Source organism: Perna viridis, chromosome 10 (assembly GCF_037379345.1).
Source record: "Perna viridis isolate PV_CMFRI_1.1 ecotype Kerala chromosome 10, ASM3737934v1, whole genome shotgun sequence".
NCBI classification, from domain to species: Eukaryota; Metazoa; Mollusca; class Bivalvia; order Mytilida; family Mytilidae; genus Perna; species Perna viridis.
In genome coordinates, this window is record NC_142454.1 from 24,169,465 (window position 1) to 24,186,933 (window position 17,469).

General features: G+C 33.5%; 3 protein-coding genes across 5 annotated transcripts in view; 1 reads left to right on the forward strand and 2 right to left on the reverse strand.

Annotated features, from left to right (window-relative positions):
* LOC148605056 (uncharacterized) overlaps window positions 1-1,977 on the reverse strand; it is a 49,605-nt gene extending 47,628 nt beyond the window's left edge. The window contains exons 1-2 of one of the 2 annotated variants that reach the window (XM_088548522.1): window positions 1,823-1,954; window positions 1,104-1,263 (exon numbers count right to left, since the gene is read on the reverse strand). The gene's annotated coding sequence lies outside the window, so the exon portion shown is untranslated. Of the gene's footprint in view, window positions 1-1,103; window positions 1,264-1,822 lie in introns of both variants that reach the window. The other variant, XM_088548521.1, reaches the window with a different exon arrangement.
* Window positions 1,978-4,521: 2,544 nt separating this feature from the next.
* On the reverse strand, window positions 4,522-12,166 carry LOC148605057 (uncharacterized). Of its 2 annotated transcripts, XM_088548523.1 has the most exons (7): window positions 12,106-12,130; window positions 11,956-11,994; window positions 10,862-10,921; window positions 7,968-8,105; window positions 7,152-7,247; window positions 6,576-6,655; window positions 4,522-5,867 (listed from the first exon to the last, which is right to left on the reverse strand). In XM_088548523.1, the coding sequence occupies exons 1-7, from the start codon at window positions 12,113-12,115 to the stop codon at window positions 4,686-4,688; spliced, it is 1,605 nt and encodes a 534-aa protein (XP_088404649.1). In that variant the 5' UTR covers window positions 12,116-12,130; the 3' UTR covers window positions 4,522-4,685. The 2 variants fall into 2 exon arrangements, with proteins under 2 accessions (XP_088404649.1, XP_088404651.1); XM_088548525.1 differs by lacking the exon at window positions 10,862-10,921 and having other exon boundaries at window positions 12,106-12,166.
* Window positions 12,167-12,418: 252 nt separating this feature from the next.
* On the forward strand, window positions 12,419-17,117 carry LOC148605058 (sequestosome-1-like). The gene is made up of 7 exons (XM_088548526.1): window positions 12,419-12,641; window positions 13,096-13,191; window positions 13,574-13,902; window positions 14,239-14,443; window positions 14,767-15,080; window positions 15,996-16,134; window positions 16,389-17,117. Exons 1-7 carry the CDS (start codon window positions 12,473-12,475, stop codon window positions 16,553-16,555), a joined length of 1,419 nt encoding a protein of 472 aa, XP_088404652.1. The 5' UTR covers window positions 12,419-12,472; the 3' UTR covers window positions 16,556-17,117.
* The last annotated feature ends 352 nt before the right edge of the window (window positions 17,118-17,469 follow it).

Sequence of the window (17,469 nt, forward strand, 5' to 3'; positions counted from 1 at the left end):
CAGCCTAATTTTTTCGGGTCGGGTACGTTAGTGCAAACAAATATATTTTAATTGTGGCCCCAAAAAACTTGGTGAGTGTAAATTTTCAGTACTTGCTTACAATTGTAATTTAGCTAGTGGAAAAAGTTCTGAAATTTGATCAATGCAAAGATTTACCACCTTATTTTGTGTCAAAAATTCAGAAACAATATGCTTGAACCACAAATGATATGTATTGCGATATTGAGGAAAAAGGCGATAGGGATCATGATACATATTGTGAACAAAAACGCTGACAGTACTGGCTCTAGTTCCATGCCAGTTTCCATTTTTGAGATTAAGACCACTTATATGAATATAAATAAATAAACACAGAACATGAGTTTGGCACACAACATAAAAACTAAGTCTATTCCCCTGCCCTTGAATTCAATAATTATGGACATAATAATGTTTTAATGTATGACACAGCACATTTATATACATTCTCAAAAAATAAAAATATCAGTATCTTCCAATATTGCAAGTAGCCTTGCTGGAACTATGTGTCATGTTGTCGGGCAAAATACCACCATATATCATGCAGTGTTTTTTTCTTTCTTTCAGAAATTGAGGTTTCCTCGGGAATAACCCATATAAAATCAACTTTCCCACAGTCAATGACTGCTTTCCTAACAGAACAAATCCTTACAGCATATGAAGTTTGCAACTTGCCATGGTAAAGTGTAACTAAGTACCAAACTTTTCCTGACCCAAATTTCACTTGCCCCAGGTAACGGAAAATAGGAATCCTAGAACACGATCATGGTACACTACATCGTTGCACTCCTAGTATTTTTCTTACTAAACAATTGTTTATTTTCAAATTTGTGAGAAATTACATTTTGTCAACATAAAAATTGAAAAATACAATTATAAGTGTTTGTCAACATTCAGCAAAGCAACAAAAATATTGCACATTCATTGTATCAATAGTAAGTACTGGTGTTTGGTTTTTATAACTAAGAAACACATAACAATTAAAAAAAGACAATTCTGCCTTGACAAAAAAATGGCTGAAGAAAAATATGATTAAATAAAAAATAGGATTGAACTGACATCGAGTATAGTTTGAAGATATTTACCTGTGTTTTGAAAAATCCCTACATGAAGAGGTCAATCAAGCCCCATTCACAGAAACAGTTGCCTGATGCTATCAAAATTTTATTGAAAGTTGGTGGTGATGGGGTGTTTATTTGGAAATACATATATTCCTAGGATAAATCACATCACATTCACAAGTACCTGCAAAACGTAGCTCTAATTATTTTCTTGTATTTTTGAAAAAAAAAAAACAAACAAAAAAAAAAGATCAAGAGCTACGATTTCGCAGCTTCCATTGTCATTTGTTATATTCAAGCTTAGTAAATTAACAAAAACAACAACAGATAACAAATGGCATCTGCATAATTGTATATCATTATCATTTGACCATTACATTGAAACTATATCTTAAGAATTGTGTTAAATGTTTTGGTGAATAGCGACACGGAACTTATTTCTTTATGTTATTTTTTAATCCATCTCCAACTACATGATCAGTCTTTATAAATCACAAGACCGATAATGAGCAAATGTTTTTATCCCGTACATCAACTTAATGAGAACAATTCCTGATTATTCCTTCGGCTTATCGACTCAGAACATTAAGTTCCAACTTATGGATCGACCGGTAAAACTGAAACAATAACACATGGGTTAAATTTGCGCACGCACCGGATGGCATACGATCAGAATGAAAACCAATGAAAAAACCCGCGGAGTACAAATTACCACTAGGTGGATCGATAATGTTGATACTTACTCTAATCGTCTACCTTATAATTGCGTAAGCACAGAAAGCTTCAATGTTAGATCATCTCGAGAATTAAATCGGTGGCATTTTCCTTATCCTGCATATGGCGGCAAAGGACAGACGTAGGAGTCACGTGATAACCTCGTTTTCGTCGCCTTATTTGCATAATTTATGCATGACGTCACAACTTCATTTGCATATCATTTGCATAAATTGAAGGTCATGGTCAAATTTTCAAGGTCACAAAAAATTGGGTCAATAAACGCCTAACAACATTTTTTTCTTATTTTCTGACGTTATTGAAAAAAACGTCAAGTTAATTGACGTTTCTTTACATTCCTAAGCGTAAACGCTATACCGAAATGAAACTCTTACTTATAAACGTTTGAAATAAGAAATAGATCGGTTCTAAATCTTACCGAGTTTTTCATGGACGTGTTTTCAAAATGACGTGAGAGTTTAGCAAATAAAGACTGACGTACACTGATCACAATTCACTTCACTAATTAATGTTGATAAAATTTTATGTATGTAACAATTCTGTCTTTTTCAGTTGCTAATAAGGTATAAGAATTAAGTTAATTAAGTTTTATTTCCCTATACAACTCATTGACGTATCGACGTTAGTTTCTCGTAGTACTTTGTGTCGGAAATACTTTAAAAAAAAATAGAGTTATCTCTCTTTAAACCAATTTTATATGATAACCTGAGTATAATTAACGATCGAACTTTTTAATCATGTGCAGCGCATACTTCAATAAGCAAAATGATCTTGCTTTTCGTTTGTTTGTTTGTTTGTTTGTTGGGGTTTAACGTCCGAGCAGCAATCTTGCTTTTCGAGGTACATGTTTCTACCAATAATTATTTTAAACATAGACACAAGTAAAATATCATACTGATAAAGTTAATAATATTTATGATTAAGTACATTCATGCCAGTTCGTTTGGGTTAATTTAAGATCGAGATATAACAAAATAAACTTAACAGAAAAAAAATAAACAACTAAAATATAGGAAAAAAGTTCGAAGTTTTCATTGTTTATAACTGTACCCTTCTTGTGTCTTTAATTCGAAATGATCATCTATCGTAACAAATTGAGTTAAATGATGACTACTTTTTTTTAAAAAAAAAAAAAAAAAAAAAATGAATGAATAAATAAATGAATTAAAATATATATCTATCCATTTATAGAATATTTTTACTTAAGAATTTAATATAACATTCTGTTTATTGTAAGAACAATACATTACACAAGATACCTTTTTCAGTAGTAGTCTCTCTTTAAAAATATCATTTATAAATAAATCTGATGCCGGTCTATGTAAAAAGTTTATTCGCACAAAACGGTTTGCTCATCGAATTTTTATTCTATGCATGCGTTATTTTAGTAATTTCGTGTTCTCCTTAGTGTTAGTCTTTCTTTGGATTAGTCCTTGCCATTGGATTATTGTTTCTTTATATCACTGTTTGAATCCTGACCTTGATTTCCAATGAATATGCGGTGAACGCAGCGAAGCTTTTTAATAATTGTTAAAATAATTTACTAGTTAGTTCCTTTTTGATGCAAGTTTAACTCTCTCGTTAACAAAATTACGACGGTATATAGATATAGCATTCAATCACTAATCTAGGATCGGTATCATCTGTAATTTTTTTTTACCGACGTACAAGAAATAGTTCATGACAAGATCGATGCTGAGAGTTACTCGTATTAAATATATTTGCAATTTCATTATTGTCATCTTGTCGCGTCTTCACAGTTATCAAGATTAACTTTGATGGGAGCATTGTCTCTTCAGTCTGGGTCGGCAGTCTTCACCTTTAGAAAACTGGGCCTTATCTTTTTTTTAATTATACGTTTTATTTGTATTTTATTTGTATTTAGTTCCCTTTTACCTTTTTAGATGTGGCTATAGTTTACTTTTTTTTATTATTCTCATAGATGTAACGATACCATAATATCCTTGCCCCTGTCAATTACTCGTCTAGGGTCGGTATCATCTGTAATATTTTTTTATACCAAACTAGACACAAAACATAGTTCATGACAAGGTTCTGAGAGCTACATATCTTGAATAGAAATTAATTAATATAGCTTAAATTTAGGCGCTGCTATCGGGTTGAGATAAATTACAATACATATTAAAGTTTACCTGCAAATTTAGACCAATTATCAATCCTGACCATTTCGCAATAAATTTCCAAATTGTTCAAATTTTCCAGCAAAAAGTTTTTCATGTAGATTTAAGTATAAGGAAATAGCTAGATCGCATGTATTTTCGTCCAATGCCTTAGAGAGCTTATGGGGCCTATTCGGCCACCTAACCCTACTTAATTTACTGCCTCCCATCCAAATTTTCCAGACCCTTATATATATGTGTGTGCGTTTGTGTGTTTGTGTGTGTGTGCCTGTATTTAATCTTGCCATTACACTTCAGTGTAAGCTTTTCTTGAAAGGATGCGTCTTTTTTTAATTTTGTAGAGTGGTTTCTGGAATTTTCTTTGTATGTGAATATTAATCAATAAGCAAAACGTGGTTGATTGCATTTACAGCTATCTTGATTTTTTTAATGATGTGAAAGGCTGAAGTACGCACCACTCAGCTTCAGTACAAGCAATTGTTTATACCATTCAAGAGGGCGGGAAATTTGATTGTGATTCTGTGTACATTGTACATCAACTTTTAAAGTATAATTTATAACTATAATTTGACTTCTGATTTTCTTTATTAACATTCAGTTAAATATTTTATTGACAGTAACATTAGGAATTACAATGGTATTTCAAAATCAATTAATCTTTACAATTACAAAATGAAGGCATGAATGCTTTTCAACAAATATTTCTATATGTATACATAGAGTTAACTTTTCAACAATCAATATTCTTAAAACATGGTCTGACATGTGCATATCCACCATTGGCCAGCTTCATTTGGACCTTTTCCTTCTTTCCTTCCAGTTTTTCTATTTGTTTCTGTAACATTCGTTGTTTCAGCTCCCAGAGGTTGCGTCCACCCTTTGTCCAACCATTAATAGTCTTGCCATGAGCTGCTTTTATTCTCAGCTTGAGTTGCCTTTTAGCAGGATTACCTCTTTTGTCTTTGTTAAACTTCAGCGGTATTGGTAATTTAATTACGGCATGATTTTTCTTCAGCTCAACCCTGTTCGTCGGCCATGCTTGTCTTGGATTCATGTCGTACTCCAGATGATTTCGTGGTCCCGTTTTAAACTGAAACATCCGTCTTCTGGTATGTTGAAGTTTCTGCATGCCACCTCCAACTTTTAAATTTTCAATCTTTGCCTTCACACGCTCTATGCGCATTCCTAAATGATCAGCGATTTCCTGCTCCGTAGTTTTTGCACGAGTTATGTCCGCTGGTTGTTCAGCTATGTCTAAGGCTGCAAGTTTTGCCTTAAGTCGACCCAAGCGCTGTTGAAGAACGTTGAATGTGTTTATCTCCTCTTGATTTTTTTTAGCCAGCTCCCCATTAACTTTTAATGGTATTTTAATTACGGCGTGATTTTTCTTCAGCTCAACCCTTCCCACTCGACCTGCGTCTTTGTTACCCATACTGTGTTGTTGGTTCTTCGTGCCCGTCTTCCAGTGGTACATACGTTTTCCACAATTTTGACTAATGGTCTTGTCTCCGCGACCATTTACATTTTCAAGCTTTGCCTTCACATGTTCTATGCGCTTTTCTAAATGATCAGCAACTTCTCTTTCAGCAGTTTTGTTTCCAATTTCCTCGCTTGGTAGTTCCGATATATGTAAGGCTGAAAGTTTTGCCTTTAGTCGGTCAAGACGCTGTTGAAGAGCTTCGGGATTACCGTGTTTGCAGTTTTCACGGAACGCTCTTTTCTCTTCTTGGCGTTTCATCCATTTTTCTTGCCTTCGTTGAAACCATTCAGCGTCGTCTTCATCGAACTGATTTTGGAGTTTCCTAATGAAATGTCCCCTCTTGCCATGAAACCCTTGTTTCATTTTTGGTCCAACATGCTTGAAATGACCACCAAACGAATAGAACACATGATTCAAGTCAGTTTCCATGACCTAAAAAGAAAATTTTAGCATGTACATCATATACATATAACTCAAGAAATGTGGATATGACCTTACTCAAACGGGCGTATAACGGCATACCGATGTCTGTTCGTCCGTCCATACTTCTACAACTTAAAAACGCTTTAGATGATTATTTCATTTATAAATGTTTGGTATACAGTGTTCATACTCATAGAAGGAAGCCACTTTCTGTCCATCCCGTTTTTTTTCATTTACAGTTACGGGACTTTCGACCCCGAAAAGGGGTCGGATACGGACCGTGTGCTGTAGTGCAACATTATTTTATCTGAGAAATTCGATCATACATTGGTGCATTAAGGAGATAATTAATTGGAAAGAGTGAACAACTAAAATATGAGTGCCGGAGAACATGCAGCTAGATTTAAAGGGTATGCGGATCAAGTAACCATATTCTGGTTATTCACGGTAACCAACTTGTTATTCTATTTATCATATAGACTACCTCCACTATTCATTGCTATTTTCAACATGAATTTAAGATTTTGTGAACGGCGGGTTGATATTCGTGTTGTGACGCACATTTTGTGACTGTTTTGGTGGGAGAATGTCCGCGAGTGAAATTACCGAATTTATTTCACAGTGTGAATTATCGAAAAATTTTACACAGGTAATATTCGGTAAATTACTGCTATCTGTATAATAAAGTTCGGTTACACATTGTACACTAGTATTTACCCCAAGGTGATTTCTTTGTTGTCCACCCGGGTTATTTTGTCCATTTTTACTGTATCCAAGGTCATGGCTTACTTCATTTTCTGAAACGGAGAAGATAATGATATTGCTGCAGAACGAATCATAATTATAACATATAAAAGAAACCTGGTCTTTTCCTCAATTTTTATTGTTTCGAAACTGACTAGAAGGGGACTCTAAATCAATGGTTGTCGCGTTTTTGTATCAATTTAGAGAGGTTTCATTGAACTTTAGATAAATTATAAATTTAAACATCCGTTTCCTTTGGAGCCATGCAGATTTACATACACATGACATTATTTGATTACCGTTAAGCGTATTAATTTTGTATAATTAAGCTGCTTAATTTATTTTAAATCTTTATGAATTAATGGGCCAATTATTAGAAACAATACATTTCTTTCATAATTTAGATTTGAATATTTTACAATTAGGACCTAATTTTTTTAAGCTAAAATGCGATTGTACATATACATGGGAGGGATAGGAGGAACAAACGAGACGATGGACATTTATTGCTCGGATCTATAAAGCCCAATGGAGTTTGAGAACACTCACCGATTATGAAAATTTTCAGGATTCCATTGGAAGCTGATTTAACTGCCTCTTTTAATTCTTCGTCAGACGAAAATGTCACTAGATCGCCTTCAGCATCTGAAATGTAATATCAATACATCAGATAGGACACCACGCTTTGAGCTACACGTATCGATTCAATTCTAAAATCAGGGGAACCAGACAAACCCAATATAGGGCCCCCGGACACTCCACTGATTTTCAAATTTCACCGTAAGTGATCATGATCAGCCAAACTTTTCGAGTATACACTGGGGCACCCACCCACCCCTATTGATTCGCATAGGGAAGTGAATATATGTATGTGTATTTAATTTTCTCAACCTAACATATATTTTATCAATTTACTTAGTTTTAACATATTTTCATAAATTACAATGAATAGGATTTTATCTATCAATATTAATTTACTTCCTGTGGTGATCGACCCATTTCTTTTCTAAAACTAAATGCAGAAATATAAAAGATAGATAAAATGGACAAATAAAATGTAAATTAAAAACAAACTATATTTCTGTGAAACCATTTGTGTAATATGTATCTACTGTACAGAAATCAATATTTCACCACCACACCCCCCCTCCCCCCACACCACACACACACACATTTAACCGATTTAATTGTTTACAACAATTAACGGATGGTTATACATGTAAATATGTACACTGTAGTCTATTCACATTTTGAAATAGTATTTTCCAAGACGAACAAATTGCAAATTAACTCATGAGTTCATTCTTAATTAAGTTTCGATTTATGCAAGGCATAATGGAATATATAGCTTTTGTTTAAACTTACCTTTCCACGCTATTGTACAATATTCCGGAAATTTTTCCTCGATTTTCCTCTCCAAGGTTTCGTACTTTATTTCATCGCCGTTAATGATAAATCGGCGGTATTCTGATGCTTCTTCTCCTTTCAGGAGGGCGACTTTTACTGCAAGAGACATGTTAAAGACGTCAAGTTTCGTCGTTCTCTAGTGCGCAGTTGAAATTAAATGACGATTCGTCGACTTTTATATGATTCGTCTGACACATCACGCGATCGTTAGTAATTTATCAAAATAGATGAAAGGAATGTTCTAAAAGGTCGATGAAAAAACACATGACGAATCATTTCTTTAAATAGACGAAAATGTACTTGAACTGAACCCAACCTTTGTTTTCTGTTTACACAGTAGATGAATTTAAAGGATTGACCTAAAATGCCGACAACACTGTATGCCGATGAGTCACACTTTATATTAGATGAATACAATTCAAATCTTTTCGTTTCTAGATAAAAATGTTTACAGCGATGAGTCATATGCCATCCTTAGATGAACAGATGAATACCAACAACCTATACTAAAATATGGATACCATACATGTAAATTAATATCTTCAGTAGTACGTCTATGAAACTAGTGTTAGTGTAAAAGCTTATCATTAATATCAACCATAAATAAAATTAAAACGGATTACAGTTTACATAAAATCAGATATTATTGAATATACACTGTAAATACATATTCCTGTTCGATAATAAATTGAACAGGCTATATATAATAGCCATAGGGGTGACAATATAATATTTCACCTTGTAAAGGATGTAAAATGATAGAATCCATGCATGGCCGGTATCGTAGAGTCTTTAGGACAATCTACGAGTAGCTCAGTAACTGTATTACAACTTTTATCAAATATATTTAAGTTAGAATTATAGAGTATGCTACAGGCGGATCATAAGCCCCCTTATGCTCGAAAATTTTGGTTGCTATATAGAAAATCGACCAATCAGCGGGTCCTCTCTTTATTGGATCAATCACAAAATATACTACTATATGTAGGAGGCGGGAATTTTCTTAAATGTTCAGATCTTGTATAAAGGGGATACAAAATTGTACATATTGTATTCTTGTCCAGGGAGCAAATATTTTGATTTGGAAGGGGTATCATCAAAACCATTATCCTGGATTCGAATTAATGTTAGAACTTTAATTTTGACCCTATCCTGTCTTTTAATTTATTCTATGTCAATGTGTTCATTAAAACATGGCCTTTTTAAACAATTGCACCCCATATTTTTATTTTAGCCAATTCACCGCGAATTCATATTCAATTTTATCCTGTAGCTCCCTGATTGCACTATACTAGAACATCGCATGAAATTAAATAGCCATCTGCAGTATTCTTAAGATTTAGTTGCTTGGTGTAAATTTAAGTGTTCAGGGCGGATTTAGCTGGAGTGTGATAAATACCTCTAACCACCAAAAGTGTACATGTAAGTGTACAGATATAAGTGGAGTACGTATGTGCATTCCTTATATATATATATACTCTAGCTCAAAGCACATGTCTCTGCTAAACGATTTTTGCCATCTCGAATTTCGAATTTTGCCCCTCCCAGATCTAAGTACTCGTTATTTAGGTCGGCTTTCGGCAAGACGTATTATTATGCAACGTTGAGTTTCGTTCAATAAGTAAGTAAGGAAATAATTTTTATTTAAAGTCAGATTAATCAGTACATATAACAAATAACATAAGCTCTCAGAGGCTTTTATATCGACTACATATAAGCATACATACATCATACATGTTTAAAAGACATATACAAACATAAAAAAAACATGGGAATACACAAGACATGGGGTAAAACATATACATGTAACATGTACAAAGCACTATCATAATACACAGATAAAGCAGGTGAACATAAAGAAGCATGAAAAGAAAAACAAAGGCATTCAACAGAAAAGGCAAGGAAAAGCTGAACAAAACAAAGTTTTTTTTTTACCCAGAGCAATGGCCTGAAATTTACCAGGGTTTGCTTTCATTTTATTAATATGAAACCAGTTTATAGTTTTGCTGTCATTTTCAAGTACAGTTTTTAAATTTGTTGGATCATTATCTACATATGAGACTGTATTGTCATCTACATTATTGTACAAAGTAGATTCACTGACAAAACTCAAGATGTTGTTGAGAAAAAATATTAAACATTACAGGACCCAGAATAGATCCCTGAGGAACACCTTTTATCAATATTTAACGCATTGTTTTCTGTCACTCAGATAAGTTATCAAGAGTCTGAGAGAGCTGTCTTCTAAGGTAAGGAACACAACTTACAGGCACAGGAACTTACAAATTATTAGAACATTTGTATTCAGCATTTCACATCTATCTCATGTAAGCCACAAAGTAACTTGGACTGATTTCATTCTGTTTCAAAGGAAAGCTTGAAAGGCTTTGGTGAAATTGAATATGATACAAACATATCACTGATTTCAATAATTATATCCCTTACCCTAGGTCTACCTCCTTAAATGTGCGTAAATCAAAACTCCTGCCTAAACTAATGCTTTTGATTCAGACAGAATTTACTGTATAAAGAAGAATGGAATCATTAACTCATCAATGAAATAATCGTACTAATAGAAACTGACCCCATAATGTTCAACAGCAAAAAGTCATAGGGGAGGCAATCAAAAGCTTTTGATAGGTCCACGAGAACAGCCCCCACGTACTTGTTTCTATCGAGTGACCTCTTTTCAGTCCCCTACCACTCTCGACAAGGTAGATTGACAGCAAAAGCCTGTCCTGAACATTGCTGAGAAAGGAATAAAAATTATCAAAATGTTCCGATAACTGACGGTGAGTAGCGGTAAAATAATTTTGAAACTGTAAGCAAATTGCTTACAGGACTATGATTACTTTTATCTAATAAACTCTTTTTCTTATGCATTGGTCTTACGTTGGCGGTCTTAAGGTCATCTGAAAAAACAGGAAATGGCAAAGATATATTTATAAGATTTGTTAAAGGTCTAACAATTGCAAGTGATGCACATTTGAGTTAAAATGGCGAAATATTATCTACACATCTAGCTTTTTAACACTCATAATATTTATTAGCAACATTAACAAAATAATTTTCAGAGACTTGTTTTTGATCAGTGATTAAATTATCATTTCCTGACAAAATAGTGTGTATTTTGATACAAAAGCCTTTGGTCCGCAAATGCACCGTTCACAAAATACTTTAAAAGTAGCATGTTTATCTGTCACTTCAGTAAATTTACATCTAAAATTATTACAAACATTATCAACATTTTCATATTTTAATATACTATCAAAATATATAACATCATTCGCAGACTTGTTACTGTCGAAATCTTTAAAGTGTCTGTACATCTTTGTTTTTGTTTTATGTTGACCAATAGTATAGTTTACTTGAAATGCAATGCTTTTGTGGAAATCATTTAGACCCGAGCTGAAATTCACTGTTTTCTTGATTAGTTTTGGTTTATTTGTGAGAATCACGCCCAATAGACTTGGTTTGGCTGTACCTTTGAAACAGGTTGGAGTTTTAATATGATTCGCCAAGTCATATATATCGCAAATATCTTTCAGGTGTTCACTATTTTCTTCATCAAGCATGTATCAAAGTTCAAATCACCGACAAGAAAGGCATTTTGATACTTTGAAAATAGTTTTTCGCAAGTCTCATTTCAAACTAAATTCGCATAGTTGCTTAAACTGATTTTTTTTTATGAATTAATGACTTTAATTGGTAATTATTAATTTCAGCTCCATTTAGAGTTTTTTTTTATATATTATCGAGTTACATTTTTTTTTCATTAGAAATGGAGTGAGGGTTTTTTGTTTCTTGTTTGTATTTGTTTTGTTTTGATTTTGTTTTTTGTTTTTGTTGTTTTTTTGCTTTTTTGGAAAGGGGGGGGTCCGTCTGTCTTAATCTTTGAATTTTTTCATGTAAACTTGCTTTTTCACCAACCAAAAAATTGTCTTACCTCTGAGTAAAGGAATCTGCAACATTGTTCTTTTAAAATCTAAAAAAAAAAATAAATAAATTGTTTATTCGCTCGATTGATGTAATTGACTAACTCGTTAGAAGAAATTTATTCCACAATGTTCTCGAATTATTTCTTTGTTTAATCCACCTTTAATCATAGTTTTTTGTATAAGCATAACGCAACAGCTTGACTAAATTTCTTCTCAATACCGTCCAGTCACATTACTTCTTGTCAGTAGGAAGCACGTGGGCTACTAAAAATAGTTATGATATCAATGTTTACTGTTATTTTTTGGAACGGAACTTGCGCAGTGGTCTGAAATTTGAACATATAATTGTCATCGTTATTTTCATTTACCTGGTGGTTTGGGAATTCTAGAACATTTAAGTTCGACGATTCATCGTCATAGTCACTTGATCACCTGGACTGTATAAATAAGGCTTACACGTCAAAAGCTAGCAGAAGAAAGAAACACTTTGAAGAAAACTAAACAGTTCTAGTATTTCCCGCGAAGATGTCACTGACAGTGAAAGCCTATTTGGTAAAAAGGGATGGAGATAAACCTGAGATACGCAGGTTTTCGGTTCCTGCTGATGCCTCAAGCAGTTTTAGTTATTTGCAAAAGAAAATTTCGGATATTTTTCCATCCCTGAAACAAGGAAATTTTGCACTATACTGGACCGGTGAGTTGATTTGTCAATATTAAATTTTCCGCTAATTTGCATAAAATCAATTACAGCTGATAAATGCATTTTATTGAAATTTGTGTGATTTGAGCAGAATATTTTTTAAAATGATACTACAGGATTAGTCATGACCAGTTACTAATGTATGAACAGAATATATGTGTATATTATTCAATACTTTCTATTATATACACGTATATCGGACCAATTCATTAAGGAATGTTACTGGCTGTTAACGGGGACATCCCCCTGCTGTTAATTTTGTAAGACCAAAAATTGTTTACTCTTAACAAAAATACATTAAGTGAAAATGTTGGAATGTGACCATATTTGTGTTTTATTTTTAAATGTCCAATATTTTGTTCCAATACATGTATATACATTTGTATGTTTCTTAAGTTGGCCATGAACTGATGAAATCAATGATCTGAAAAATGTATATTTTTCGTAGATCCAGAAGGAGACCAGATAGCATTTTCTACTGATGAGGAACTAGTTGAAGCCCTTGGCTTTGTAGAAGATGGAATATTTAGAATTACACTCAAAGGTAAAGGCAAACATCAATTGTAATCAATATTATTTAAAACCTTGTACATTATAAAAAACATTTGTCGCTTGTTTGGCTGATAGCCAACATAAGATTATGTAGTTATTTACATTAAATACTGACATACAGTGTTTCACTTTTAGAAACTTAAGGAAGTTTAAAGTATAATCCAGTATACTGATTGAATACCATATATTTCCTTATGACTCTCCTGAATTCGCTTTACTGTGAAAAGTTCCAGATATCAAGAAAAAAATGGTTAGTTCTGGGTCTGAGCATCTCAATAATTTGTACATCTTGTATTATACTAAATGTATTGGCCATGCGTAATGAGTTCACATCTTACTTGATGAAGAAAATTTAAAAATTACTTCTGTTGCAGAAACCAACAAGCAAGGAACACACCAACCACAAACTGAGGAAAAGAAAGAAAATGCCCGCCACCCAGGAGTGGTCTGTGATGGATGTGAGGGACCCGTTTGTGGAATCCGTTATAAGTGTGCTGTTTGCCCAGATTATGATCTGTGTCAAGTCTGTGAGAAGAAAGGACTCCATACTGAACATGACATGATGAAAATTGACACCCCAGTCCAAAATCCTTGGTCAGCTTTTGCTGGAGCCTTTGGTTGTCCACCTGGACCACCTCCTCCTTTTGGACACCCAGGACATTGTCCTCCTGGCCAGGGACCATTCGGACAACCTGGACAGGGAGTAAGTATAGACAACTATTAAGTGAAAAGTTCAAGTTCCAAGAAGAACAAGTTTTGAGTATCTATTTGAAAATATATGTATATTAGGTTTCTTTTAATATTTTCAAATCTGGACACCATATAGATGTATGTATGGACACCTTCTAGTTATACAAGAAAAACACATTTTTGCCTACTTTGAAAAAGGGGTCAAACATTGAATTGACTAGGGTAGTAATTTCTGTTTAAAATGAATATGTAACCATGCTATAAATGAAACAAAGAGTTGTCATAGAATTGAAACAAATAAATTTGGAAAATTATATGAATTAAATCATTGAGAAATCTTTTTGTTTAGTTTGTTCCCCCTCCACACTTTCGTCGTTGGATGCAGAGGTTTATGAAGAAATGGCACAATAAGAACCAGCCTGGTTGTTTTGACCAGAATGAGACTCCCATGGAGGAAGACTCTAAAGGTGCTGAGGGAACCCCTAGGGAATCCCCTGAAGATGAATATCTCAGAAATGTTGGGGAAGAAGTTCAAGCTATGCTGGACCCTTTCGGTAAGAAAAAAATTAAATTCTCAATAGGTCAAAAAATAGTTTGTATGAATCCAAGCCAAGTTTCTTATCTTTATGCTCAGAATACTTTTACTAGACCTTATTAAAAAGTATGTTAGTTTTAATCGTTTTTTCCTAAATAAGTGACAACATTTGGATATTTTTTTACTACTAAACATATGTTTTTAAGATGGGAACTATTCCCTATATTTTTCACATGCATTCTCACAAAAACTTTGATGCCCTTTATTATCCTTGGAAATTTATTTCATGTACACTTCTGGTAGATAGTATAAAATTTAACGTTTCATTTGGCTACCCTCTAGGTATTGATGTAGCTATTGACATTGAGCACAATGGACAAAGAAAAAGGTGTGGACGTGGTGGCGGCAGAGGTAGATGTGGAAGAGGTCGCCCACAGAGCTGCCCAGGACGACCAGGACCATATCCAGGTAGCTGCCCATTTGGATATGGCTTTGGCGGCCCAGCTCCTCAAGCTAAAAATGAAAACAAAGAAGAGCCAAAAAAACAGGAAGGTGTTTCATCCACTGAAGAAGCTTTAAAAGCACAGGAGGAGGTTCCAAAACCACAGGAAGAGGTCCCTATGACGACAGATGGTAACAAAGGAGGCTCAGTAAAGGTTTGTATTGAAATGATCTATTAGATTATAACAAAAAAATTATATATTGATTTGTTGTGACATGCATCATTAATTTGATCTTCTGTCCTACATATTAACATCTAAATGAACTGTCCCGTATTACCATACATCGTGTACTAAGTTACAGCCCTACCTTAATCCTACGAGGAGGAATGACCCGGCCAGTGAAAGCTATATTTTTATATAGCCTAGCTGGCTGAGTGGTCTATGGCGCTGGACTTAGTGGAGGCAGTGTTGCCATAGATGTCACAGCAGTACGAGTTCGAATCCCGCGGAGGGAACGACCAAGAATTTGCATCCCAAATTTGACAGTTCTAACATTATTTGGAATTTTTCAGACCTTTCTATACGTTTATATAAATATTTCAGTTTCTTCAAAAAGTATTTTCAATTCTTTCTTTAAGCCTTGAATAAACGAAATCCATCTAAAGTGAATCCAAAATAAAAGAGAAACCTGCATGTCTTAACCAAACATTTTTTAAGTCTCAGTGTATCAGTTTAATCACCTGTATTTGTGTGTTGTGAATTCAGAAATCACCTTTAGAAGGGGCACCACAAAAATATCCTTGATAAACACATTTTAATTCATGCATTTACACACCAAAATGCGCTCACTTCATAAATTTTGCAAATTCACAAGTGGAGGCCCAGCCTCAACCCCTTTTGAATTCGCCTATGTAAACTATCTGAGCAGAATAAATTTTCCAATTGGAGAGGATTTCAAGTATCGGCAGGTTGTACTTATCTATAGTGACAGGACTGGAATTCACTAAAGAATTTTATGCACCAAATTTTTTTTTAGCTTAAATAACTACAAATTTTCTACTCTGAAAATATTAATTATAACATCATGGCTAATTGAAAAAAAGATACTAACTGAATGTCATTTTACAGAGCTCTTCAAAGAAATTACAAGATGCAGATGAGTGGACCCTTGTGACTGAATCTGTAGAGGCTGATGGACCCAAACCTGGACCGTCAGGAGCTCCAGAGCCACCTATTCCTAGTAGTACCAGCTTGTATCCACCTGCAGGTAGGTTTATCTCAATAAATTTTGAGTTATGTCCCTTTATAATGCTTTCAAGTCATACAGAGTTGTCTCCCATGAAAACTTTTGTGCTTCTGTTTAGTAATTATTACTTTGTGATCTTTACTTTTGTAAAGACAGAGTATATAGTTAGGTTTTAATCAAGTTCTTACCAAGTAGCTAATAATTTATGTATTGAAATAATCAATTCTGTTTGATTGTAATTTCATGTTTTTAAATATGTTTCTTTATTTTCTTAGACCCTAATGTCCGTGAGGCCTTGGATACCATGATGGGAATGGGCTTTCACAATGAAGGAGGCTGGTTGACATCTCTCCTTATCGAAAAAGAAGGTGACATTGGTAAAGCTTTGGATGCTATTCAACAGAGACGTAACAGAACTAGCGATGGTGGATACATGGCTTAAACTAACAATTTGTTGACATTGATAGATTATCTGGATTATAACTTTCAATGTATTTATTGATTGTAGTCAGACACTTATTGTATACATGTAAATCTTGCTTAAATTGGTTTTTGTGGAATATGTAGACTTTATGGAGGTGTATTTTGATGTGTCTCTATTGTTAATGTTTAGTGTTACACTGTAAGGTTTCCTGATTATTTGTTTTAAAACGTGTCTTTGTTGTTATTAAATGTCTTTGTTATTTTTTATTTAAATTTTGGTTAGACTTAAGAAATTATTATTTAAACTCAAATATTGTTATTATTGTAATAATTACAGGTGATGTTTCAGAACAATAAAAGAAATGTTTTTGAACAATTCAATACCAAATTTCAATTTCCGTGTCTATAAAATTTGATAAAAATAGTACATTTTGTATCTGCAAAGTAGTCATCTCAATTTTAACATTGTGGTTATATTTTTAAAATTAATTATTGTTCAGGCTTGCCTAATTTGTTATTATGTATTTAAGACTCTGTTTTATCAATGTTTGTGGTACTGTAATAAAGTAACCTGCAATTAATTTGAATATTTATTTTTTTTATTGGGAATAGTTATACTTTGGATACAGAGTGATTAAAAAACCTGACAACAAATTCGTTAGTAGTCCTCTAGTTCCAATAGTCATGGCATCCCAAAATACTTCACACTTATTTAAGGGTACTGCAGGGGTGGATCCTTGATTTTTTAAAAGAAGATGTTGGGGGATGTTCATACAGACTTAAGGCCATTTTACTACAATTATGCACAAAGTAAACTAAATGTTTCTACAAAAGAAGGAGAGTTATAACCCCATGATTTATTACTGTAGATAAACACACAAAATTATTACAGTAAAGTTAGTATAAATCCAATCCTAATTAATCAGAAGACCT

Excerpts from the sequence above, each read along its gene's own strand:
- LOC148605058 (XM_088548526.1), top strand. The coding sequence starts at position 12,473 with ATGTCACTGACAGTGAAAGCCTATTTGGTAAAAAGGGATGGAGATAAA. Across the intron at positions 13,903-14,238 it reads TCGGACAACCTGGACAGGGA|TTTGTTCCCCCTCCACACTT; the intron begins GTAAGTATAGAC and ends CTTTTTGTTTAG. Across the intron at positions 14,444-14,766 it reads AGCTATGCTGGACCCTTTCG|GTATTGATGTAGCTATTGAC; the intron begins GTAAGAAAAAAA and ends GCTACCCTCTAG.
- LOC148605057 (XM_088548523.1), bottom strand. Across the intron at positions 8,106-10,861 it reads AAAGAGTTTATTAGATAAAA|TAAAAGTCGCCCTCCTGAAA; the intron begins GTAATCATAGTC and ends TGTCTCTTGCAG. Across the intron at positions 5,868-6,575 it reads AACAAAGAAATCACCTTGGG|GTCATGGAAACTGACTTGAA; the intron begins GTAAATACTAGT and ends TTTTCTTTTTAG.